The 26,809-nt window shown below is 35.3% G+C and overlaps 1 protein-coding gene across 2 annotated transcripts in view; it reads right to left on the bottom strand.

Moving 5' to 3' along the window:
• Nucleotides 1-26,809, bottom strand: part of Kap-alpha1 (karyopherin alpha1) — a 183,310-nt gene that overhangs the window by 68,294 nt on the left and 88,207 nt on the right. For both annotated transcript variants that reach the window (XM_066734640.1, XM_066734639.1), the window contains 2 exons: nucleotides 5,217-5,480; nucleotides 3,940-4,144 (listed from right to left, as the gene is read on the bottom strand). In XM_066734640.1, coding sequence (XP_066590737.1) covers nucleotides 3,940-4,144; nucleotides 5,217-5,480 — 469 coding nt within the window. The remainder of the gene's footprint in view (nucleotides 1-3,939; nucleotides 4,145-5,216; nucleotides 5,481-26,809) is intronic.

Here is a 26,809-nt window from a genome sequence, read left to right as displayed (position 1 = left end):
TTCCGGGAAACTTGTGAAATGGAATTTTCAAAAATGTCTCCAAAAATTCTGACAAAATTTTAGGATGTTTCTCGAGTGCTTCTAAGACATTTTTGTTCTTATGAATTTTTTTCTAAAGTCCATAGATTTCGAGAAAAAAACTGATAAAGTTGAAAAAATAAAAATTCGTTTCGGCCGCTATGTTCTAAAAACCTATTGGTAAAAAAACGTTCTGTCTACGAAAACTCGGAAAAAATTTTACAATATTGCTCGAATGATTCTAACTTATTTTCATTCTTTTTTCAAAGACTTATAGATTCCGACAAAAATTTCATCCTTTATTTCCATTTCATTTCGGCAGATAAGCGTAATTTTTGGTCTCATGTATTCATGAATATTCGTCTTTTTTTGTTCTCTTCTTTCGTATTTTTGTACATACGGATGAGTGATAAATAAACGAAATCATTAATTTCATACATTATGTCGCGGAAACGTGTAAGATCTTCTGAATATGAATCAGATTCTTCAGATAGTGATTCAGAACGCAACGTATTGATTCCGGATCCTGACTATTCAGGTTCCGATGATTCTGGTTCCGATTTTGATTCAGATTGCGAACATGAAATACCCAATATCACTTACAATAAAGCTCGTGCAAATTATTCTGAAAAACAAGATAAACTTGAAAAAGGTCATGAATTCACTTGGATTGAGGGTGAAAAGTTACACCCTGATTCTTGTGAAGATAAAGTATTATTGTCCGAATCGCAAAAAAAGAAAATACGTAGGAGCGAACCTTTTCAATTGTTTGAAACCTTTTTTTCTATTGAAATGAAAAAATATATTATTGATGCGTGTAAAGACAATGGTTATGATCTGAAATTGAAAGATCTTGATACTTTTATTGGAATAGTTATTTTTTCTACATTCAATCCCAGAAAATCACAGAGAGATTACTGGTCATCTGATCCGTATTTATCTAATGAAGTAGTTTCTTCTGCAATGTCTCGCCAACAATTTGAAATCACAAAATCTAAATTGAAGTTTTCAAAAAACAAAGACAAAGATTCAAATGATCGAGGATGGCGCGTTCGTTCTCTACTGAAACTTTTTCAAAATAACATCATGAAATTCGGAATATGGAGAACTGCTCTATCCGTTGATGAGATGATGGCCAAATCCTATGCAAAAACTGTTTTGAAACAATTTATTCGAGGAAAACCGATAAGATTTGGTTTGAAATTTTGGGGCTTGTGTACTTCGGACGGCTATCTACTGAATTTGGATCTTTATTGCGGCAAGAATTCTCAAATTGGAGATAAGTTATCTAAATGTGCTTTAGGTTCACGAGTAGTATTATATTTATTACAACCATTTTTTCAAATAATAAGTTATAACAAAATTTCTCAATTTCATCTGTACTTTGACAACTTCTTCACGAACATGGATTTGGTATTACATTTGAAGAAATTGCGTTTGAAATGCACTGGTACTATCAGAGATAATCGAGTCAAAGAAAAAAATGTGCTTGATAAGAAAGCTCCAAGAGGGACATATGTGGTGAAGCACGACGTAAACAGTGGCATAAATTTCATTACTATCATGGATTCGAAGCCCGTCTCAATAGCTTCAACTGCAGCAGGTGTCAATCCTCTATCTATTTCAAAAAGATACAGCGCAGAGGCTAAATCTAAAATTGAAATACCTTTTCCGCAAGCTTTTCACCTATATAACAAATTCATGGGAGGTGTTGACCTGCATGACGGACATTGCAATGACATACTCCCAAGTATACGATCAAAAAAATGGACATGGGTAGTTTTTATGAGACTTATACAGGCGTCTATTACTAATTCTCTTGTAATTTTCAATGCTGCTAACGATGGAAAGAAAAAAGTTGGAATAAAAGAGTTCACCATTTCGATTGCCAAATACTACTTACAAAAAAGTAGTCGCAAAAGTAAAGCACATGGACGATCTAATAGTGACAAATTGAGGATTTGTTCGAATGGAAACTGTCCAATAAGAACAAGAATTTTCTGCAAAACATGTAATTTAAATATTTGCAATAAATGTTGGCTAAAAAAGCACACCTAAAAGTATGAATAAGTGAGAGGCAAGGGGACTCACGGAAAACAAGCACCCCCAGACGTGAGAGGCAAGGGGACTCACGGGAAAAAAGCACCCCAAAGGAGACAGAATTTTACCACGTCCACGCCGTAGTCTCTGGGTAACGCTAAGAGTAAAAAAATCTTCCTAAAATTTGCACAGAAATCGTTTTTTACCAATAGGTTTTTAGAACATAGCGGCCGAAACGAATTTTTATTTTTTCAACTTTATCAATTTTTTTCTCGAAATCTATGGACTTTAGAAAAAAATTCATAAGAACAAAAATGTCTTAGAAGCACTCGAGAAACATCCTAAAATTTTTTCAGAATTTTTCGAGACATTTTTGAAAATTCCATTTCACAAGTTTCCCGGAAAATCAAAAATTGTCTCAAAAAATTCTGAAAAAATTTGAGAATGTTCCTCGAGCGATTCTAAGGCATTTTTGTTTTTATGCATTTTTTTCTAAAGACCATAGATTTCGAGAAAAAAGTTGATGAAGATTGAAAAAAAAAAATTCGTTTTTTCCGCCATTTTGTAAAGAAGCGATGGTTCAAGGTCAACAAAAAAATTCCCTGTTAAACTTCAACTCCCATGATCACCTTTGATCATGGTCGCAAAGTGATATCTTCACCGTAACACTTCGAAAAAAAATCCTAAAAATTTTTTTTTTCGAAAATTTAGGTGTTTTTTATGTTTCAATCGAGCATATCTCTTTTCCTGTGAGTTTTATCATGATTCTGGCAACGGATTCTGAAAGAGCATGCAATTTTACATCAGAATATGTGGTTCAAGAATTTTTTCAACGCCAATTACATAGGAAAAAATCACTTTGAAAACGTGCAAGAAATTTTGACATTTTGGACGTTAATGGGTTAATGATACATGGCTTTTCAACTTAGCTTATGCTCAAGAATATGTGATTAAAATTAAAAAAGCATCATTCCTGTTACACCTTGTGTATAAATGTTTACAGGGCCTTTCTTTAACGGTGGCATATAGGAGATTCATGTTAGTTGACTATAGTGCTCCGAATGATAACATGTGGGAGCGCTGATTGGTCAATGTCATGTAGTGCCAACATGAAATGGTCCGTTACCAATAGTTGAATACGAAAAATGAGACCTATCAGCCATTTTGGTAGGAGAAATGTTTATATGCTAATTGTAGCAGAAGGGGTGTGAAATAGAAAAATGTCAAATAGTGAGGCTACCAAGTAAAAATTGAAAATAGAGAATGTAAAGTAAGAATATTCGAACTTTCCATTCAATATCTTCTATTTTTACTTTAGTAACCTGACTATTTGATATTTTTCCATTTCACACCTCTTTCTGCTACAACTAACATGTAAACACTTCTCCACAGCAAAATGGCGGATGGGTTTCTTTTTTCGTATTTAACAATTGGTAACGGACTATTTCATGTTGGCACTACACGATATTGACCAATCAGCGCTCTCAGATACCATCATCCGGAGCGCTATAGTCAACTAACACGAATCTTCTATATGCCGCCGTTAGAGAAAGACCCTGTGTATAGCGATAGTTTCACCTTCGTGCCCCTCTTAGTGTTTCAGATTATCTTTTTACCATTCCTCCCCACACCCTACCGCCTTCCTCGTATAATTCTCCATTTTAATACTACCGTTTCCCTTATTAAAAAGTTAAGAACAAGCAACTATGCGTCGAATTATGTGTATGTGAGCATTGCTAGAGCCTCCTCCCCCCTCATGAGTTTTAGATCAGCGAACAAAGGGTGTTCTCTGAATATTTTTTGAATTTTTTTTGCCCCTGAGCATAGTTTTCCGTTTAGAAGTTAAATGGCAATACGAGGAGTTTCAACGATTGTTCTTACTTGAATTTGCTGATGATTGCCGGCGGTTATATTGGACACAGTCCAACAAGCTTCCTTCCGAATGCTCTCACGTGTAGAACTTAATAAATGTAGTAAACAAGGCAATGGCGAACAGTTTAGCACAACTTGAGTTTGAACGTCATCACCTGTTACAATATTTCCTACAGCACGAAGAGCTGCACTTATAACATTATTATGATTATGCCTAAAAATATTATTATTATTATTATATAAAATATTTATTATATATATTATAAAGGAACTTTTACAATTTTAAGTTAACAGCCTAGGAGGCAGCAACATATTTTGTGATACAATTAATAAAAAGCTATTTCATTTAAATTTTATCCTTTCTTTTATTGCAAAATATAAAGAATGAAAATGGTAATCTACTGTATGTCTTGTTGTTATCAAAACGAATGTTCTATTGAATTAAAAAAGGGAATAATTTGATATCATTCTTAGCTACATGTAGATTAACCGAAGGCCTTGTGAAGGTCATCTTTAATTTTCTAAACACTCTTCTTATTTTTCATGATATGTTTCTGGAGCTGACTTTAAGGCTTTGCCTAAATGATATATTTTGCACAATTTATTACAGACTTTTTCAACATATTAAGGATTTAAAATAAACAGAACGTTCGTGTCAAAAATTACTTCCAGCTAATTATTTAAGAAACAAATAGATTAAAAACAAAGTCAAAGAAAAACTTTATGATTTAGGAGGTAAATCAAATGGTATTTCTAATTTGACCTTGATATAGCATTTAACTTTTAGAGAACCGGCCCGATTTTGGAACATTTTATTGTTTTTATAATTAAAACATTTCTATATTTTTTTAGTGAGAATAATTTGGAGAAACCTGTCTTCAATGTGTTCATCCAAAATAGCATTTCATAAACCTGGGTAAAATATACGGCATGATAGGCAATATTCAGTGAATTCCGTTAAATTTATCTAGGCGCAACCATTGCTCCTAAATCTTAAAATAGGTTTCCGGTCCTCAATTAATTAAAGGCTATTCTTCCTACACGATTGCTTATATTATCAGTATCATTTAAAGAAGTAAAAAGTTTCAGTCTGAAAGATGCAAACCATTTTCTTTCCGCTTTCTTACATGTCCGATGAATTGGTATTAGTTTCAGCAATACCAAAAGCTCGATATATTCTAAATTTCTTGCTCGACACTGTATAAAAACCATCGGAATAATAATTAGCCATCAATGTAAAATATATGTCGCTTCCTCCCTGACAAGAGAATAATATGAAAACTTACATAAGAAGTTCAACTAATCGTCTACAGACACCAGCGTCAATAACAGCTTGTATTTTGTCATTCGGTCCATCACTTAAATACGAAAGAGCCCAGCAAGCATCAGCAAGAACATCACCATCTGTATGATTAAGCAGATGAGCCAGCACAGGTAAACAAGGAGCTACTTTTGAAAATTCTGGAGCTGGATTTTTTCCACGGCAAACATTTGATAAAGCCCAAACTGCATTTCTAATCATAGAAAGTTTGGCAGGTTTATAAAGAAGTCTAAAAAAGATATACAATATAAGTATTAAAGTATTATTTTCTGTATAACTTAATCCTAAATTAATATTATATACTCTATCCAGCAAAAGAATATCACCAATCTTTTAATCAGTTCAATTCTTCCACGCATAGATCTGTCTGATTGATTATACATAATATAGCTTTACAGGATGAAAAGTCGAAGGCGTACCGTAGCATATATTGAGCAACTCCGACACTTATCTCCGTAAAAATAAGCAATATCAATTTTTTCACATGACGTAATTCAAGCTCTTATCAATTTTCATTCTGACAGATTTTAACCCTTTGCCCTTGTGAAGCGACTCTTAATTGCCATTTATCTGGGAGTAATCAGTTATGTCGTCCAAAAAGGGCTAACGGTATCAGTGATATTAACATTACAATCATTACACAGATAAATCCGAAAACATGTGTAAATAATACATCATTATTTACCGACCAATTCCAAACTTATTGTAGAATTTTAAGGACGTCGAAAATTATTCTTTCTAGTAAAATAATTAATTATTAAACACACACAAAAATGAACGAAATCTTTAAATAAAGCTTTGTAGTGCATAAATTTGTTCTCATTTATTTGAAAATCTGATTACTTAGAAAAAGTACTTCGAGACGTTACTAAGACGCTAAATAAATCTGATATTGGTCTTCGAATAAGACCATATCGCTTATTTGGACTGTCATTTTGTAATATCAGTAGGGGGGGGGGATCATATTAAGCATAGAATTCATATCTATTATTGTGCCAGCGATAAGTAAAATTTTATGAATTGCAACGACAGATTGTAAGATTTTCAGGTTTCCATGATGACTTTTATCTCTATAGCAGTAAGGGTAAAGGAGTTAAAGCGGGAAGTGAAAAAATTTCACAAAGTGGCGTTACTATTTACGATTGATTTTCAGTGTGGCGCAATAATATTACACCTCTAATACAGAGTGATTCAGTTAACTTTAGATTATTAAACATGCAAGGCCCCTAATATAAAGAGATTCAGGAGCTGGAAGTACCAACATTGCAATGGTGAAAAATAGGCGTGCAATTGATCAAGAATAGAAAAAAAGGATCATCCAGAGACCTGATGTCTCGCTCCTATTACATCTTTCCCTCTATCTGAGTTATTTATCAATGAAAGATATAATTAAATGGAAGTGAAACATTTACAGAAATAGATGATAATGATATATTGTATCTTGCTATACCACTCTAAATTAACCATTTGTTTCACTCACAAATGAATTCAGTGAGGGACGAGAGGTTAATAGGATCGGGAAGGAAAGAGATAGCGAGCGACTATGATCCTCTTCTTTTTATCTTTAACCAATAGCATGTTTATTGTGTGTCATCGCGAATTTGGCACTTTCAGATGCTAGGCCATTTTATCTGATGAAACCCTGTATACAAGGGGTAATAGCAATGATGTATTTAATTTTAACCACATATTCTTGAGAATAAACTAAGTCAAAAATAGTAATATACTATTATATCCATAAAAGCATCATTGCTGAGATAAATTAATTTTAAATCGATAAATCAGGGCTTCGATTCAACGGAAAGATTTCTTTACTCTCACTTGCGTTAACACTTCCTTTTTGATAAACAAATGAAGCTCGTACCTCTACACCGTTCCGTATTGCCATACACGCACACACCAAACATCTACATTGCTCATCAATATTACCTCCAAATGTCTTACATTCCTGATCCTAATGCTGTATGAAATTTATTTTCTATCTATTTTTGGAGATCCTCAAAATCATCTATTAACCACTTCACTGGCACGCGACGACATTTGGCGCACACGAGATCGTACCAAATCCGGTAGAAGTCGACATTTGATGTGATTTTCCGATTTTCGTTCAGCTTTACGTCTGGGGTTTTTGTGAATCGCTGATTACAAGTCTTTAAATAAAATTTCTTCAAATTCAGTTAAATATATATGTTGGTCACTTACAATGAATTTGTCAAATAATTCCAACGAAAGGACTTCGAGTTCTAATAAGGATTCTAGAGATAATTTTCAAAATAAATGCCCAAATGACAGTTCATGCGATGAATCTCATATTCTTCTTAATATTCGGTTAAAAAAATATAGTCGTGTAAGTGGTCTAAACAAATTATTACGAATTCGACATATTGTAACGTAGGGGTCAGCCACCTTGCCGAAACAAAGTAGACCGCACGCGTCCGTGTGCAATACCGGTAGTATTGTACATTGCTGACAACCAGACTTCTTTTCCGGAAATACGTCAAACCTTGGGCGTTGGCCGTGGATGTGGAGACTTTTTGGTTGTCATGTGTCGAAAGATCATGGCGCTACTGACGACACATGACCTAATAAGACTTCTAAATATATGTGAGTTCCGCGACCCCCGAATTGAGTCTTATTCTGTGTGAGCTTAGCCGCTGCCGCATCATCCGCGTTCCAAGTTCGTAATTCTAGTGATCGTTCCATGGAAGCGGAGTACTCCACCCTATTTTTTACAACTCTTGCCCAGTCGCCGTGTACTGGTAGTTAAGTCTAGTAATAGTCAATTCGAACCAAGCCGTATAGTAATTGTCGCAAGTGTGCATCTTTCAGTCGTGCCTAACACGTACCGTTCTGGAAGATAACAACAACTGCTACGAGCTGATCATAATTAAACTAATAAAAGTAGTGCGAATAATCAATAACTACAAGACAGTCTAGTCTCTCCCATAGTTATAACGAATTGTAATAAGCTGTAAATGCTGCTGCGTTATACCTAGCGTTTATTGTGAGTATAATTGTAATTCCTGAAAATACATCATTTTGTGTCAAAACTGCCGTTCCAACGCATGTTTATACATACTATCGTTGACCCCGAATCCTGCCAATTCTTTACATTCTTACTGCTCGGAGTGTAATACTTTATTTCCTTGTACCATGAGTCGCAAAGCCAAATCAGTGTTTCTACTGACCCAGACTGTAGTGTCAAGTCAGCCGACACACGACCGATAGGCGACCACGACTCCCCAGTACGTAACATATTCGTAATCAGCGACCCAAAAAAACCCCTATATTTAAAACTAAACGAAAATGGAAAAGGTGCGCTAATAATCGTCTGGTACCGGATCTGACATGAACGCCTATGCGTCAAATGTTATCGCGTGCCAATGAAGTGATTAATCATAAAGCGCAGGTTATGGTGCAGGTCAATGCTGGTTAACTCCTTTGCGGCACGGTGACACCGTATAATGCCACCTTTTTTAAAACAGTTTTTGGCAATTTTGAAGTAATTTAAATTCGATTTAACCAATATTATTTGTATATTTATGATCGTAGAATATTACACAATTAAAATTCATGCAATAAGGTATAAATTTGTTTATTACTTTGTTTGTATTAATTATTAAATTAAAAAAACCTTTTTTTTTAATTTCATTATTAAAGAAATTTTTAAACATCATCGTACTGAAAAAATTATACAATACTTTTCAGGGTCGCTGATTACGAATCTAATGTCAGAATTTAGAAATTCAAAATGACAGGTCCAAGATGGCAGACAAAAGTTTCAATTATTACTATTTTTAAAAAAAATATTATACAATGGTTTTTGGGCTCACTAATTACGAATCTATATTCAGATTTGTGTGAAAAGCGATTTGAAATCGTTAGATATTCAGGATAGTAGAATCAATAAAGAGATCCGCTTTCAGCTTAACCTAGAGATACGAACAAGGATGTGGCGATTATCATCTCCATTTTTTGTTGTGTATGTTTTTACTTTTTTTAAATTTTTTTGTTTTCTTCACATAAATTTAACCCTTAATTAGCCGTATCAGAAATATTACCATACTAATGAAATGGGCGGTGACCCTATGCACCTAATTAAGGGTTAATGAATCTTACTTTCCATAGTAAACTGTACAATTTTTTCACGTCAGATTTTTCTATTTTTTCACGATTGATAGATGAAAAAGCAATTTCTGTCCGATTGTAAACATAATGGTATATTGCACAAATTACACACCCAATGAGTCCATGTATTATTTGTGTTGTACTGCACATTGCACATCGTCTTTTAATTTCAATGTGTGTTAACACGAGCTGATTGATAACACCTTTTTTCAATAGACCCTTGTGGTTTTAGATATCCGATAATTGAAGGCTGACGCTCTTCCTTCCCTTTTTAGTTGGAATAGTTCTAGAAACTAATCCATCTACTTAAAAGTAGTCTAAACTTTTTCAATGTCATAGACTTATCGGTATTTAATTTTTTATATATGTTATAAATGAATTTACAACCGCCACATCAATTAAGTTCCAAAATATTCTATACCATCATTTTTTAAATTTTCGATCTATTTTATATGTGGATATCAAACGATTTGCGCTATCAACGAAACCCATGTATTTATTGTAACCAGAGCTTATAACAGGACAATCTACTTTTACTAAAGTGATATCTTTTTGCCTTCGATTTATAGTTGTGACTTCAAATGGATCATGGTAATTTGATTGAAAGTATGCACCATTTTTATTCATTCGCTTTATGCAACTAACACCAGTTTTAAACGTTCGAAAATCATATTTTCCATGTTCCATTTGATTGCCAAATATTATAGACTTTGGTAGTCCATCTCTATTAGGCCATACCCCGTTCCCAAGCGAATATTTTTCTTCCTTTGATGAAATCAATAAGTCAACGCAAGTAAAACTATTATCGAAATAGACACGATCATTCTTGCCAACAAGTTCACGGATCTGATCCTTGACAACGCGTGCTCCTAATTATTATTCACAACTTTCCGTTTTACCGATGTAGAGTTGAAATTCACAAACAAACTAGATTCATCTTCTCGAATCTAACATTTATATTCACGTCTTATCGGCTTAGCTAGTAAATATTATTTTAGGCTACTATGACATTGAATTTTATCATAGACTCATCGATTGACTGATATATTTACTTGGTTTCTAATGTTTTGACATTTGTTTCAAGACTATGTAGTAGTGGCCTCAACTTATATAATTTATCATAGTTCGGTTTACCTTTCTTAGGTTCTGTCCGATTATCAGAGATGTGCAAATTACCTAAAATAAATCCAGAACGAACAACAAGTATCACTGAATGTACAAATGAATCATTCAATTTTGGGTCTGATGAGCAGTAATCACGATATGAAGGTAGTTTTTTTATTTCCATCAGAATATTGATTCCTAAAAAAATACGCAATTCATCTTTCCTTATCAATGTCGCATTAGGTTTTTTCCTTCGTATATAAATATTTGTTTGTTGAACTATCATATCTGAAATATCTTCCAAAACAAGACATGGAAAAATTTCAAATACTGAATTTACATTATCTGAGATATTTGGTCCAAAATCAGCTGTCAAAGGTCTGCCTATTCTCACATTTCCTTTTTTCGTCCATATTTCATTGTCAGAATATTCTTGTCCATCTTCATCTAAATTATTCTTACTTTCATCCTCTTCTATATACTCATTTTCTAAATGAATAATATTAGATTCATTCTCGTCAATATCTGAGTCAGCAAGTCCATCTATAGACTTTCCATTATTAGGAATATCAGTAAATTCCAGTTCAGAAGACAGATAATAAACAGTGTTTTTTAAACGTTAGGGTCGAAGTAAAAAAAAAGTCAATAAAGAAGAATAATAACGCCACTAAACAGTTGTGCACATCAAAATTTCATGAATGAATTTTAAAAAATGATATCAAATTTAGATACCCCAAATCAAAAAACTATTATAAAAAATGTAAAGTACTAAAACTATCCCCTTATAGCTATATTGAGGCACTAAAGATAAAAATAAACCTAATATTTTTATCACTTAAAAAACATTATTAAGAATTTCTGAAAACAATACAGTGAAAATGATACCCTTGATAATACGTGGTAGATGAATAACCCATTTCGGCCGAGAGTGCCACTCTCCGTGCACCGGTCTTTCACAGCTCACAACTAATTCTACAAGCATTAGAAAAAATTGAGAGATACATGTTTTTAAAGTTTGAAACCTGACCTTTTCGATGGTGCATTCAAAATTGCTAAAAAATATTATTAATTATGAATAAACGTCGATTAAACACAACAAAACATGATTTTCCACTATTATTTTTTGTAGTTGAATTTTCAAAGACTTTCCCTTTAGCAATCGACTTAGAACCTTTTGAACCGATGGCATAAATGTTTGAAATTAAAGAATTCATTATTCAATAATTCATTTTTCGCTTCAGTAATTTCAAAATAGCGTCTAAACCGCAAAAATTTTGCCAAAATATTTAAGCATTTTTTCCTCGTAAACGAAAAACTTGTCAGCAGAGTACTAAGAGGAAAAAGTTCTTGATGTCTCTTAAAAAGTGTCTAAATTTTTTCAACGAGTTTCGATTAATTTTTTTGTTTTGCATATGTGTAACGTAGGGGTCAGCCACCTCGCCGAACCAAAGTAGATCGCACGCGTCCGTGTGCAATACCGGTAGTATTGCACATTGCTGACGCCCGGAATTCCTTTCCGGAAATGCGTAAATCCTTAGGAGTCGGCCGCGGATGTGGAGACTTTTTGGTCGTCATGTGTCGAAAGATCATGGCGCTACTGACGACACATGACCTATTAAGCCTCCTACATATATGCGAGCTCCGCGACCCTCGAGTCGAGTCTTATTCTGTGCAAGCTTAGCCGCTGCCGCATCATCCGCGTTCCAAGGTCGTAACTCTAGTGTTCGTTTCACGGGAGCAGAGTACTCCACCGTATTTTAACAAAATCTCTTGCCCAGTCGCCGTGTACTGGTAGTTAAGTCTAGTATAATTTAATCCGAAACAAGTCGTGTAGAAATTGTCGCGAGTGTTCATCTTTCAGTCGTGCCTAACACGTACCGTTCTGAAAGATACCAACAACTACTACGAACTGATCATAATTAATTAAGTGCGAGTAATCCACAACCATAGGAGAGTCTAGTCTCTCCAATAGTTGTGACAAATAGTAAATAATCCTGCGAATGCTGATACAGCATATTTAGTGTTTACTGTAAGTACATTTGTAATATCTGAAAATACATAGCATTGTGTCAAATCTGCTGTTCCAACGTGTGTTTATACACACTATCATTCACCCCGAATCCTGCCAATTCATTACATTCTTACCGCTCGGAGTGTAATACTTTAGTTCATTGTACTGTGTGTCGCTAAGCCCAATCGGCGTTTCTACTGACCCAGACTGTAGTGTCAAGTCAGCGCGAAACACGACCGATAGGCGGCCACGACTACCCAGTACGTAACATATGACAACATTTTTGGAAAACCAAAGAATTGCTCAAATCTCTTCAAAAAAATTCTTTTATATTCTTCAACTTATTTTGAAAACATTTTATACTTATCAATTTTTAATTCAAAAACAGTACGTTTTAAGGAAAAATTGACAAGAATAAAATGTTTTCAAAATTATCTGAAGAACATATAAGATTTTTTTTAAGCGATTTGAGCAATTCTTCGGTTTTGCAAAAATTTTGTCATATGCGAAACAAATAAATTAATTGAAACCCGTTGAAAAATTTCAGACATATATTTTAAAGGATTGCAAGAACATTTACCTCAGGGCTCGGAACGGCTTGCAACTTTCGGCTGATTTCCAAGCTCTATCCCCTCCACCATGTCACGTGGGCTCGCAGTAGCTGGTCGTAGCTGGGCGCGTAAAACATAGCCAGGGGCGGCACACGTAATTCTGGAACAAATAAAACACATGGGACCAAATTACTGTTTATCAGCATTAGTATAAAAAATTTACCATTTATTGGTTCAACGTTATTCTAAATATAGTATTACCAAATAATAAGTCGAAAGTGTGTTAAACTAATGTAATTAGTTGATTTTAATAAACATTAAATTTATTCGATCTATAAAAGAATAGTGCTATGGCCCTGCGTATTGAATTTATAACTATTAAAATTACGCACACACAAATTGCAGTATTATTTTCCTTATTGTAGTTCTGCTACTAAAAATAAATATGCGTACGAATACAATAATATTTACCATTTCTTTCTCATGAAAGTTATACATGGACTTATATACCTATCTGATTTAATGTTGTAGACTGTTTCAAGGATCAAATGACAGATTCTTAATAGATTTCCACATCACCCAGGAGGTACTATTAATGATGCAATTTTTTTTTTTGTAAGTGGTATCCTCAATAGGTCTAATCCACTGTAATTGCCAACAAGAGAAGTTAAAACTTAATTTGATTTATATGTTGTGACTGGAGGAACTAACGAAGAAGTATCTATTTCGATGTTAGTTAAATATGTTCTCATAAGAGCAGTCAAAGTGGAATCATTCATGGAAGACCGTAAATAATTCTTGATTTGTTTCATTTTAGAAAACGAACATTCACACAAATAGGTGGATCCAAACATAGAAAATATCCTGAGCCCAAAACTTCTTAGAAAAGGATATTTGTCTTTTGACAAGGTTTTAAAAATTTCTAATGAGTTCTGAAATTTATTTTTTAAATAATGCAAAGAAATATCATTTTGTAAGTCGCAAAGATCTTCCCGTAAGGTTACATTTTGCTCCTCAATAGGTACAAAGAAGACATTTTCATATAAAATTAAATCCTTTCTAAGAGCTTGCAAATCTTTAAAACGAGTAGTGAATTCTTCAATAATAGATTGAAGGATCTGTAAATATTTACTTCAAGAATCTGCTCCAAATACTTGCAACTTTAAGAAGCAATTCTATGTCTTTTCAGAAATTTTAGGCGCAAAATTTTTTCTGTTTAAATCTACCTATTTGCGTGAATATGTTTACTTTCGAAACTGAAACAAATTAAAAATGATTTACGATTTTCCATGAATGATTCCACTTTGCCTACTCTTATGAAAACATATTTGACTAACATCGAAATAGATACTTCTTCGTTAGTTCCTCCAGTCACAACATATAAACCAAATTAAGTTTTAACTTCTCTCGTTGGCAATTACAGTGGATTAGACCTATTGGGGATACTACTTACAAAAAAAATGCATCATTAATAGTACCTCCTGGGTGATGTGGAAATCTATTAAGAATCTGTCATTTGATACTTGAAACAGTCTACAACATTAAAGCAGATAGGTATATAAGTCCAGGTATAACTTTCATGCGAAAGAAATGATAAATATTATTGTATTCGTACGCATATTTATTTTTAGTAGCAGAATTACAATAAGGAAAATAATACTGCAATTTGCGTAATTTTAATAGTTATAAATTCAATACACAGGGCCATAGCACTATTCTTTTATAGATCGAATAAATTTAATGTTTATTAAAACCAAATAATTACATTAGTGTAACACTTTCAACTTATATTATTTTGTAATACTATATTTAAAATGACGTTAAGCCTATAAATGGTACATAATTTATACTAATGTAACATTTTTATTCATATGGAATTTTTTCAGCATAAACAATATTACTATTGCTGATAAACATTAATTTGGTACCACGTGTTTTATCTGAACCAAAATAATTACGTGCGCCGCACCTGGCTTAGGCTTGCGCGCGCAACTACGACCAGCGATTGCGAGCCCACGTGACTTGGTGGAGGGGATAGAGCTTGGAAATCAGCCGAAAGTTGCAAACCGTTCCGAGCCCTGATTTACCTATTAGCACTTTACCGACAGTTCCTCGTTTACGAGAAAAAAATTCATAAATATATTGGCAAAAATTTTGCGGTTTGGAGGCTATTTTGAAATTACCGAAGCGAAAAATTAATTTTTGAATAATGCATTCTTTAATTTCAGACATTTATTCCACTGGTTAAAAAGGTTCAAAGTCGATTGCTAAAGGGAAGGTTTTTAAAAATTCAACTTTAAAAAAAAAGTGTGAAAAAAAAACACTATTTTTTGTGCTTAATCGACGTTTATTCATAATTGTTGAAAATCGGATATATATCGGTGGTAGCAGTCGGGGCCTCTCGGGCTGTCTCGCTTCTACACACCCTCCATCTCTTTCCTCTCCTACTTTCATTCAACGCCATTAGGTGGCCACGGCTCCATGGCGAGCTTTCTCGCTCGCATGATTTAGTTTAGAATGTATTTAAGTGTCAACTGGCCGGGCACTTGGGCGGCTCGTCATATATGGTCTAGACTCTAGACTTTGTTAAACATGAAAGCTTAGACATCCCTATACCTATCTGCTACACCACTAGGACTCCTAGATCGCAACCCTTTTCCTTTAGCGCTTTCGTGGTCTCCAGGAGGACGCTATCCTTTCTTTTCTAGCTACGTTGCCTGGGTCTCTCAGGTACGTAGCATCCTGTCCTGGGCCCTGGGTTTTCAGCAAGGTTGGGATTTTGCATAGTATATTTTGTGGGTAGGATTTTTGCCCCGGTATATTATCTATTCGGCTCTTCGGAACAATACTCAATTCTTCGGCCTATGGGCAATTTATTATTTGTACATAGTTTAACGTATTTTTTTTTAATAAATGGTTTAGTATCGATTAATTCAAACGTTATTTATTTCGTTCGCAGTAATCCTTCCCTTGGTTCGCAGAGAATTTTATCTAATCAATTTTCACACAATAATTAACAATATTTTTTAGCAATTTTGAATGCACCATCGAAAAGGGCAGGTTTCAAACTTTAAAAACATATACCTCTCAATTTTTTCTAACGCTTCTAGCATTAGTTGTGAGCGATGAAAGACCGATGCATGGTGAACGGCATTCTCGGCCGAAACGGGTTAATCAAAGTGTATGATTCAGCGGTAGGGGCCCATTTGTTCCAAAATTTTAGTACAATGCGTGTGTCTCTCTACATAACTTTGTGAATATGGCGACCTGTCAAAACACTGGTACACTCCGGGAAATATATTCTGTCCAACTTATAACCAAATGTTTTAAAAGGTCGTACTTCAATAGCGGTCAACACTTTTCTACATCACGCTGGTTACCTGGTCTAGTGCCGAGTCCCGAGCAATAAACCGAGAACAATCGAAGAACCCTATAATATACCTGATACTCTAATCACTAATCTAAAATTACTATTTTTGTATTTTTAATCAAACATATTTGAAATTATTACGAATACATTGCTTGTCTTTTTAACATGAAAATGAGTCCAAATACGACATTAATCGAACAATTATTTCTTTTAGTTATACCTTGAAGCTGTTACTTTATTATCTATAAATTCTAATAAAAATTCAATATTACTATATATCTTCGTTATGCGTTAAGTTAAAATAAATCTCCAAAATATTGGAAAGGACATAAACATATTATTAAAAAATTAACAAATATAAATTTTAGTTTAAGATATAATTGACAAATAAATGTAAATATTTTAAAATACTATCTTTAAAAAGAAAAAGGTTAATCATCTCATAAAATTAAAAATTTCAATTTTTTTAGTATGATTCTGCTACGGGTTAATTGATGCTTATTTGGATTATTTATAGACATATTGGAATAAAATAAATTTGATTTTTAACAGGTTTTAATAAAATGGGAGATGTAAGATATAACTAATATAGAAATAATAGTCCGAATAACGTCATTTTTGGATTCATTTTCATGTTAAAAATACAAGCAATGTATTCATAATAATTTCAAACCTGTTTGATTAAAAATATAAAAATTGCAATTTTGGATTAGTGATTAGAGTATCAGGTATATTATAGGGTTCTTCGATTGTTCTCTGTTTATTGCTCGGGACTCGGCACTAGACCAGGTAACCAGCGTGATGTAGAAAAGTGTTGACCGCTATTGAAGTACGGCCTTTTAAAACATTTGGTTATAAGTTGGACAGAATATATTTCCCGGAGTGTACCAGTGTTTTGACAGGTCGCCATATTCACAAAGTTATGTAGAGAGACACACGCATTGTACTAAAATTTTGGAACAAATGGGCCCCTACCGATTCAGCATGTGTAATATACTTGCATAGGTACGTGGAGAGAGCACAACTACTTATATAGTAATATTAAGACTTCAATCAATAATTGAATATATTGCAATGAGAATTCATATATACTTATAGTTCTTACATACTACCTATATACTAGGGAATGGTTGTATGAGAAAAAATGAAGAAACAACGAATTTCTTTAACGAATAATCGAAGGTATATTAGATTAGCTACTCAAAACCTAGAAAATAATATTAGCCACTCAAAAAAATCTTTCTCATACATTCAGGTTCACCACTATACTTCGAAGAAATAATTTCGTTATTACAAGTATACAGGGTGTAACGAAACGACTGCCTTTTCTCATAACTGTAGGTTCGGAGTGACAACCTGAGTGCACGTTAAAAATTTCGTTCAAATCATTCAAGGGGTTTAAAAGTTATTTCCATTTAAAAATCACCCTTTATCGGTCCTTTTCGGACGACTTTAAGGGGGTCCCTCTGTGTGGCATGTTGAAAAATTCGATTTTTTTTTATTGCTTAAAGATATTCCCAAATATGTGTAGAATTTGCTGGTAAAGTATTTTTCTAATATTCCAAGTCATTGGTAAGTTATAGCCGTTAGGTCAGTAACGATTTTTAATAATCTTGTATGGTATTCAAACTTTTAAACGCGTTTTTCTCAAAATTACATTTTTAAAACTGGTCGCCATGATATCTTGAAAACGGGTTTACCGATTGCTTTGAAATTTTGAACAGTAGCTTCCTCAGATGTATATTTTTCGTATGAATTAGAATCAATCACAAATTCCAAGCCTTTTTTTTTATATACAAAATTTATGAAAAAAATTCCAAAAGTTTGATTTTTAATTTCAAACGCATGGCAATTTTTCAATTTTTATTATTTTTGATTGATTCTAGTTCATACAATAGCTAAAAGTATACAGATTTAAATGCCGTTATATTTTTTCACTTTAAAGAAGCCAATCAGCCGCAATCATGGCGACCATCCTGGTCCGTTTTTTTTTTAATGGACGCATTCGAAATAAAGTCACGCACATTCCAGCGAATATTTCACTTAAAAAAAAAATTGTACATACTATTAAAATATCAGCAAATATACAGTAAAAAGCTGGGGTGTGTATCTTTTCATAATTTTGAGAAAAAAATTAGCAAAAAAGGTTAAAAAACCGACAGTCACACGGAGGGACCCCCTTAACGGGATCCCTCAAGCCCTCTGTAGCCAACATTACAGAACGAAAAACGAGGGAGAATTGTCCAGCGCTATTTTTCAACCGATTTTAATGTTTTTGGGCTTGTTGGAATCGTTAGGACTCGCCTTTCGTCATAAATAAAGCCGTATTATCTAAAAAACGTAAAAAAATAAAATTGTTTATAAATTCGCATTAATAATATTTAAACGCAAAACAAATCGAAAAATCGGGCTTCTTTATGGCGAGGTGCCAGACCTAACGATTCCATCAAGCCCAAAAACATTGAAATCGGTTTAGAAATAGAGCCGTACCATTGTCCCGCGTTTCTGAGGTGGACGAAAACCAAAAAGTTTTAGGAAGGAAGCTAGGCTTCCGCCCTTTTTGTGGCTCACGCTAACGTGTTCCCCCACACCAGCATCGAAACTTACTGCGAAACTTTCCTCATATTTACGCTATTCCCCTATCTGTAGCGATACACATATAAATACCGCTAAAATAATGTTGAGAACATTTCATTTCGCCGATATAATGAAATTGCTAAAAATGCAATTATCATTTTGAAATAAAATTGAAGAAATGGAGATTTCATAATGCTTGAAATATAAGACATACGGCAAAATGCGGAACAATTGTATTATCGTATTTCTCAATAGAATTTGATGAGACTAGTTATAACTAAAGCCATTCTTCATGTAGATTGTCCTAAAGAGCTCGCATTTTCGATAAAGCTTATAGTTTTTCAGCTATGAACGACTGAAGTTGCACGGCGCACAAATACATATTACTTCTCTCGCGTAGATCAGCTGTTGCGCACGTCCATCTTCAATCGCTCATAACTGGAAAACTATAAGCTTTATCGAAAATGCGAGCTCTTTAGGACAATCTACATGAAGAACGGCTTTAGTTGTGACTAGTCTCATCAAATTCTATTGAGAAATACGCCTGTACCATTGTCCCGCGTTTTGCCGTAATTTCAGATCTTCAAGCGTCACTGACTCGTTCATTCTGCTATTTATTTCGGAACAAATAAAAGTACGATTGCACATTGAGAAATTACATTAGAAGCTCTCGATAATGTACAATGACCGGCAGAAATGGCGTCCCTTGATGCGTTTAGGAACCGCATTTTAGGATCCTTCACTGTATACTCTATTCTGCTAGGCGGAGATAGGGGAATGGAACGCGATAACTATAGTAGTTAGTTTATCTCGCTCTAAATGCGTGAGTGCAAGAGAGAGAGCTTTATACGGCATAGCAGGGCAAGCCAGGCGTCCCGAGGCTTATATCTATCTGTGCCATTGCCTATGGCTATCTCTCTCTCTCTCTCGGTAAGAATCATTCGTCCGTCCTTGTTTAGGTCAGTTCTACGCCAATGGATACTCTCTAAAGAAGATTTTCTCGGGCGACACCATTGAAGACTTCGATTACAGCGGGGATTTTAAAATACTGTGCACCTGTCACTGTCAAACGTCAGTATGAAAGATTATTGTCGCTTACAGCGTTTGGTGCAATTAACATTATAAGTCTGGATTATTATGTGATATTCTGTAATGCACATATATATATATACATATGTTAATTTACTTTTAATTTTTTAAACCAATAAGTTATTGGCATTATAGAAGAAACTCATTTAAATATAAGAATATACTGGTTTCCACTTATGTAACTTTTCTTGTAAATATAACATAATTTTAATTAATAAAATTCACTCGTTTATTAATCAGACTAAGAAGAGTTATTTCTTTTAAATTTTAACATGTATAGAATAATATCCTAAACGCGCACACTTAACTAATTATTATTAGAGAAATATTTTTATAATCGTTACACATTGATAATAATATATCTCAATATCCTTCAGTTTAAAATATCATTTACATTGAAGAAATCTTGATCAATGGTCATGAAGAGTTCGTGGCTCAATGGCTAGGTCGCTTGCCTCGAAGATTAGTTAGAGCGCTTTTGTCGGTGGTTCGAATCCCGCGGGAGATATTTTTTTTTTCGTTTTAAAAGCATTACTATCTTTTTTTTTGTTAATTATTTTGAAGCATTGCTATTGCTTCCAAACATATTTTGAAAAGTTTATTTTGCCCTGAAAAGGGCAGTTAGTCAGACACGGCTAGAGCTTCCTAATTTTTGTCAAAATTGTATGTCCTACGTAACGTCAGTTCGTCTAGTAGTCAGTCCAATATCCGCGCCGGTCAATAACTTGATTGAGTCGATTTGGAATCGATTCAATTAAGTTTTCAAGAAACTGTGGTTCATGCCGTAGGCCTTCCCACACAGCTCTTGCATTCTCAAGCACTGCTGCTTTCGTCCTCTCCCTTGGCGCGACCAATTTTTTGGTCATTCTCGCCCAAACGTTTTCTATAATATTTAAATCCGGACTCTTGTCCGGCCACTGGACCAGTTGGATTTCCGGATGATCCCCTAACCAATCACGAGTGGCGTGTGAAGTGTGAACTGCAGAATTATCCTGCACTACACGGATTATTGGCATATCTTCGGCAGAATACACAGCACGAACACTTGGAAGAAGCACCTCTTCAAGGATCGTAATGTAGTCTGCAGAAGACATCTTAGGAGGAACCTCAACCAATTCACCTATCATGCCTCCTGACACCCACCCCCAAACGCCACACGTGATTCGTCCAGAGCGATCACTCTGAACGACGTATTCGGGGTTCATCCGAGAATCGCTGGGCCTCCAGACGTGAAGAAAACGTCGGTCAACGGATGATACAAAAACCTTTTCATCGGTCCAGATCACCGTTTCCCACGTTTCACGACTGGTCGCTAAATTTTCTAATGCAAACGCGACTCTTTGTTCTCGGTGCTGAGGATTAAGAGTAATCTTGCGGGCTGGACGATAGCAATTAATGCCGGCCGCGTTAAGTCGCCGCCTACCCGATCGTTCGGATAAAGGAAATCCCGTCTCAACAATTCCGTCAACTACGTTCCCGAAGGGGTCTCGCAAAATGTAGTCCACTAGGAGTTGGTCCTCTACCGGTTGTGAACCAGCAGGTCTATGATTATTTGCACGGTGATCACGCAATGCGTTACCACCCCCGCGCTGAAAAGCGGTAATCCACCGGCGAACGGTTTTCACCGAAACACCTGTAAGCGCTGCAATTTCTAAATTAGATTTTCCAGCCTCCCAAAGGCCTACAATTCGCCCCCTCAACCAAACTTCGATATTCGGTGCCATTATACGCGAAAACTAATAGCGATGCGCGAGCTCTAACCACCTAGAGTGCAATGAAACAGTTTATCAAAAAGAAACAAGCTATTCAGTGGTTTGTTTACATGCACTTCCGATCAAAACAAATGCCGAAGAAGCGAGCTCCTGCTCATATGGATTAGATTACAAAAAAAGCATAAATATAACATTGTATATTTTAAGGTTTGCAAAAATATTTTTGGAGGCAGTAGCAATGCTTCCAAATAATTAACAAAAAGAAAAGATAATAATGCTTTTAAAACGAAAAAAAAATATCTCCCGCGGGACTCGAACCACCGACAAAAGCGCTTTAACCCGGCAATGGGCGCGCGGGGTGTTCAGAACACCCCAAGAATAGAAATCTATTGGTAACGTAGCGAAAAATTTGTGCAGTCACTTAAAAATATTAGCGTTTAATTAATACAAATAATGTAAAGAAATGCAATTGCTATTGTATACCAAAGGGAACTTCGCATAGATGATATTTATTGAAAAATAAATCTGTATTTGTAAATATTTTACGTCTAATAACGAAAAACAAATGGGGTGTCCGTGGCACCCCACGCGCCTATCTACGTAAAAAAAAAGCACGCGCCTATTGGCGGGTTAACTAATCTTCGAGGCAAGCGACCTAGCCATTGAGCCACGAACTCTTCATGACCATTGATCAAGATGTAAATGACATTTTAAACTGAAGGATATTGAGATATATTATTATCAATGTGTAACGATTATAAAAATATTTCTCTAATAATAATTAGTTAAGTGTGCGCGTTTAGGATATTATTCTATACATGTTAAAATTTAAAAGAAATAACTCTTCTTAGTCTGATTAATAAACGAGTGAATTTTATTAATTAAAATTATGTTATATTTACAAGAAAAGTTACATAAGTGGAAACCAGTATATTCTTATATTTAAATGAGTTTCTTCTATAATGCCAATAACTTATTGGTTTAAAAAATTAAAAGTAAATTAACATATGTATATATATATGTGCATTACAGAATATCACATAATAATCCAGACTTATAATGTTAATTGCACCAAACGCTGTAAGCGACAATAATCTTTCATACTGACGTTTGACAGTGACAGGTGCACAGTATTTTAAAATCCCCGCTGTAATCGCAGTCTTCAATGGTGTCGCCTGAGAAAATCTTTTTTAGAGAGTATCCATTGGCGTAGAACTGACCTAAACAAGGACGGACGAATGATTCTTACCGAGCGAGAGAGATAGCCATAGGCAATGGCACAGATAGAAATAAGCCTCGGGACGCCTGGCTTGCCCTGCTATGCCGTATAAAGCTCTCTCTCTCGCACTCACGCATTTAGAACGAGATAAACTAACTACTATAGTTATCGCGTTCCATTCCCCTATCTCCGCCTAGCAGAATAGAGTATACAGTGAAGGATCCTAAAATGCGGTACCTAAACGCATCAAGGGACGCCATTTCTGCCGGTCATTGTACTTATAGGGGTGCATCGATTCGCCATGGAGCACTCGCAGCACCGTGGTGTGATTGCTGCCTAAATCTCTGGCTACGGCTCGTGTGCTAGTCCTCGGCCTCTCCCGGAACTCGCGCAGCACCCTCTCCTCAAAGGCAGGAACGCGTGATGTTCTCTGCTTGCCGTTTTCACTATAATTTGGCGCCAAACTGCCCGTGTCCCTCAAGCGCTGCACAACCGTCTTGATAACATTTTTATCCGGGTGTCGCCGATTGGGGAACTTTTCCGCGTACACCCTCGCGGCCACGGTAGCCGAAGCATTGTTCTGCCAGTATAACTGGAGCATATCACAATATTCAGTGTTGCTGTAACTCATTTTTCACTAAGTTTACGGTTGAAAAACGAAGAAAACGATGCACACACTTATGTCGACAAACTGGTAATAGTTTTTTCAGTTGCTAATAACAACCCTAGCGGTGCGAAAGTAGCCCTTGCTATAAAAAAAGGGGGTGGTTGTTATTAGCAACTGAAAAAACTATTACCAGTTTGTCGACATAAGTGTGTGCATCGTTTTCTTCGTTTTTCAACCGTAAACTTAGTGAAAAATGAGTTATAGCAACACTGAATATTGTGATATGCTCCAGGTATACTGGCAGAACAATGCTTCGGCTACCGTGGCCGCGAGGGTGTACGCGGAAAAGTTCCCCAATCGGCGACACCCGGATAAAAATGTTATCAAGACGGTTGTGCAGCGCTTGAGGGACACGGGCAGTTTGGCGCCAAATTATAGTGAAAACGGCAAGCAGAGAACATCACGCGTTCCTGCCTTTGAGGAGAGGGTGCTGCGCGAGTTCCGGGAGAGGCCGAGGACTAGCACACGAGCCGTAGCCAGAGATTTAGGCAGCAATCACACCACGGTGCTGCGAGTGCTCCATGGCGAATCGATGCACCCCTATAAGTACACAAGTGTACAGGAATTATTGCCCAGAGATTATGGGAACCGCTTGCAGTTTTGCCGCTGGCTTCTCGCAAAACATGGAGAGGATAATGATTTCATAAATTGTATCTTATTCTCTGACGAAAGCATGTTTGACAAAAATGGTGTTATAAACATGCGAAACGACCATCATTGGGCTGAGAGTAACCCAAATGTAATAAGAGAACAGAAATCTCAATACAAATGGTCGGTAAATCTTTGGGCAGGCATCGTCGGGAAATATTTGGTAAGTTTCTAACACTTATTCACGTTTCTCAAATGCTAATAATGCTTGCAACTGAAGTTCGTTGTGAATTGTTTACAGATTGGACCGTGCATCCTACCATCTCGATTGACGGGAGACATTTCTGCCGAATTTCTAGAGAATCAGCTTCCAGACCTTCTGGAAGATGTTCCTCTAGAAATTCGGCAGAAAATGTGGTTCCAGCACGACGGAGCAGCTCCGCATAATGCGGCCACTGCGAAAGGCGTGCTGCACCGCAAGTTTCCCGGCAAATGGATCGGCCGTGGTGGTCCCATCCCTTGGCCTGCTAGATCTCCTGATCTGAATCCATTAGATTTCTTCTTTTGGGAGGCCTTGAAAGAAAAGGTCTACACGGGAAGACATCTAATGCGGGATCAGGAAGAACTAGCAGCGCGATTGGTTGTGGCTATCACGGAGATCACACCTGAGATGGTAGCCACTCTGTCCAAGCAAATCTTCTCCGACGAGCAAGGGCGTGCATCGATGCTGAAGGTGGCCATATGGAGCACATTTACAATGCTGCCCATCCTTGAAGTTGCTCCATAAAATTAGGTAAATAAACATTTGATTACGCAATATTTTCATTAAATAGGCTAATCGTCAACGACGCGACTATTCGGCTATAGCTTCTTTTTCTCGCTTACAGTCAATGATCGACAGATATGCACAACTGAACGCTCATTGACTGGAGCATAGTCTTGGTTTAAAGTGTTCAATCCTCATAGAATTTAATTTACATTATCTCGATTTGCCCATTAATTATTTGGTATCGGAAATTAAATGGTATGGGGACGCACACAATAACAGTTAACCAAGATTCTCCGTAAGTAAATTGCGCGTACGCGTTAGTTTCTGCGCGAGAACGCGAATTAAATCTCAAAATTTCCAGCTAATCAATAAAAAAGCAAAACAGCTAACCGGCAGCAACTTCTCAACGAATCCGAAAAAATCAATAAAAGGGGAGAGTGAAACGTCATAGCAGCAACTTCTCTCTTATACTTGCACTTGCCACACGTACATACCAATACTACTGCAATCATATGTAAAATCAATAATTGCATACAAAATTTAATCTTTAATATCTCCTTAACAAGTGGCTAGATTTTAAAAAGGCTAACGGCGTTCTCCTTAGAAAAGTCTCAGGAATCACCCGTTTAAAGGAAGTGCGGCGTTAACGTTCCACCCTTATATGCGTCTTCCTATTTATAAGAAATAATAGATTATAAGATATTTGTTAGTTAAAAATTATACGTAATACCCTGTATGTATTTAATTGAAAACTTTCAACAAAATTAAGTTCAATAGATATGATGTTTCCAATGCAAAAATCAGGTTATTTCTTATTGATTTTTTTTATCGATATATTATTATATTATAAAGTGTATACCAATTAATCCCGATTGAAAATTTTCAATCAGAGTTAGTTCAATATGTTGGAAATTTCTGATGCAAAAATTGGATTAATTCGTATAAATTTCTTTATCGGTTTTAATCGATATATTCTTATAATGTCATAAGAATATGTCGATTAATTCAAATTGAAAATATTGAATGGGAATTAGTTCCATGCGTTGGAAATTTCTGATGCAAAAATCGGATTAGTTCTCATTGATTTTTTTGTATCAGTTTAAATCGATTTTTTTACGCAGGTTAGCGGGGAATGGTGGGGAGAGGGTGGGTACCCCTTCTAAAGCGAGGAGAGCTAATAGGCATGTCCTTGTCTAACGCACTGTGAAACTTCTCCGTCGGTAAAACAGTGTAAAACTTGTCTTTCAATATCTAATTTAGTTTTTCAAAAAAATCTTCCACATTTTTAGGTATATTTGTTTCTTCTTGGTCTCAAATTAGTCATAGAACTTTTCTTCGGCGCGCTACAAGGCCTAATTTTCAATATTATTATGACGAACAAAATTACAAGTATTTATCATTTTTATGAAAATTATTTTTTATAATTTTGAGAAACCGAGTTTGTAGCGCGCTTCAATATAGTCAAAAGAGTAAATTTAATCTCTACAAAAAAGTTCATATTCCTAATAGTTTGAAAGATGAACTTGAATGAGTGTTTGAGTCGCTCAATGCATCCTCTTAACTATAACCGGCATTATTCGAATTTTACAGGTACTTATGAAATGATAGGGTTCTTAATTCTGACTGTATATTTCTGAACGAATTTGAATATTATGTGAAAATTTTTAAACATTACAATCTGGTCTTTGGATTGCCATTACCAAATATTGTAAAATTTGTTTGTTTTTGGGAATACAAAGTACGTAAAGAAAACTACTTTGTTATTCTTGTTGT

Source organism: Prorops nasuta, unplaced genomic scaffold (genome assembly GCF_024137725.1).
Source record: "Prorops nasuta isolate Cenicafe-Biocafe unplaced genomic scaffold, Cenicafe_Pnas_1.2 PNAS00013, whole genome shotgun sequence".
Lineage (NCBI taxonomy): Eukaryota > Metazoa > Arthropoda > Insecta > Hymenoptera > Bethylidae > Prorops > Prorops nasuta.
The sequence above is the reverse complement of the archived record's forward strand: the minus strand, read 5'-3'. Positions and strand labels throughout refer to the sequence as shown.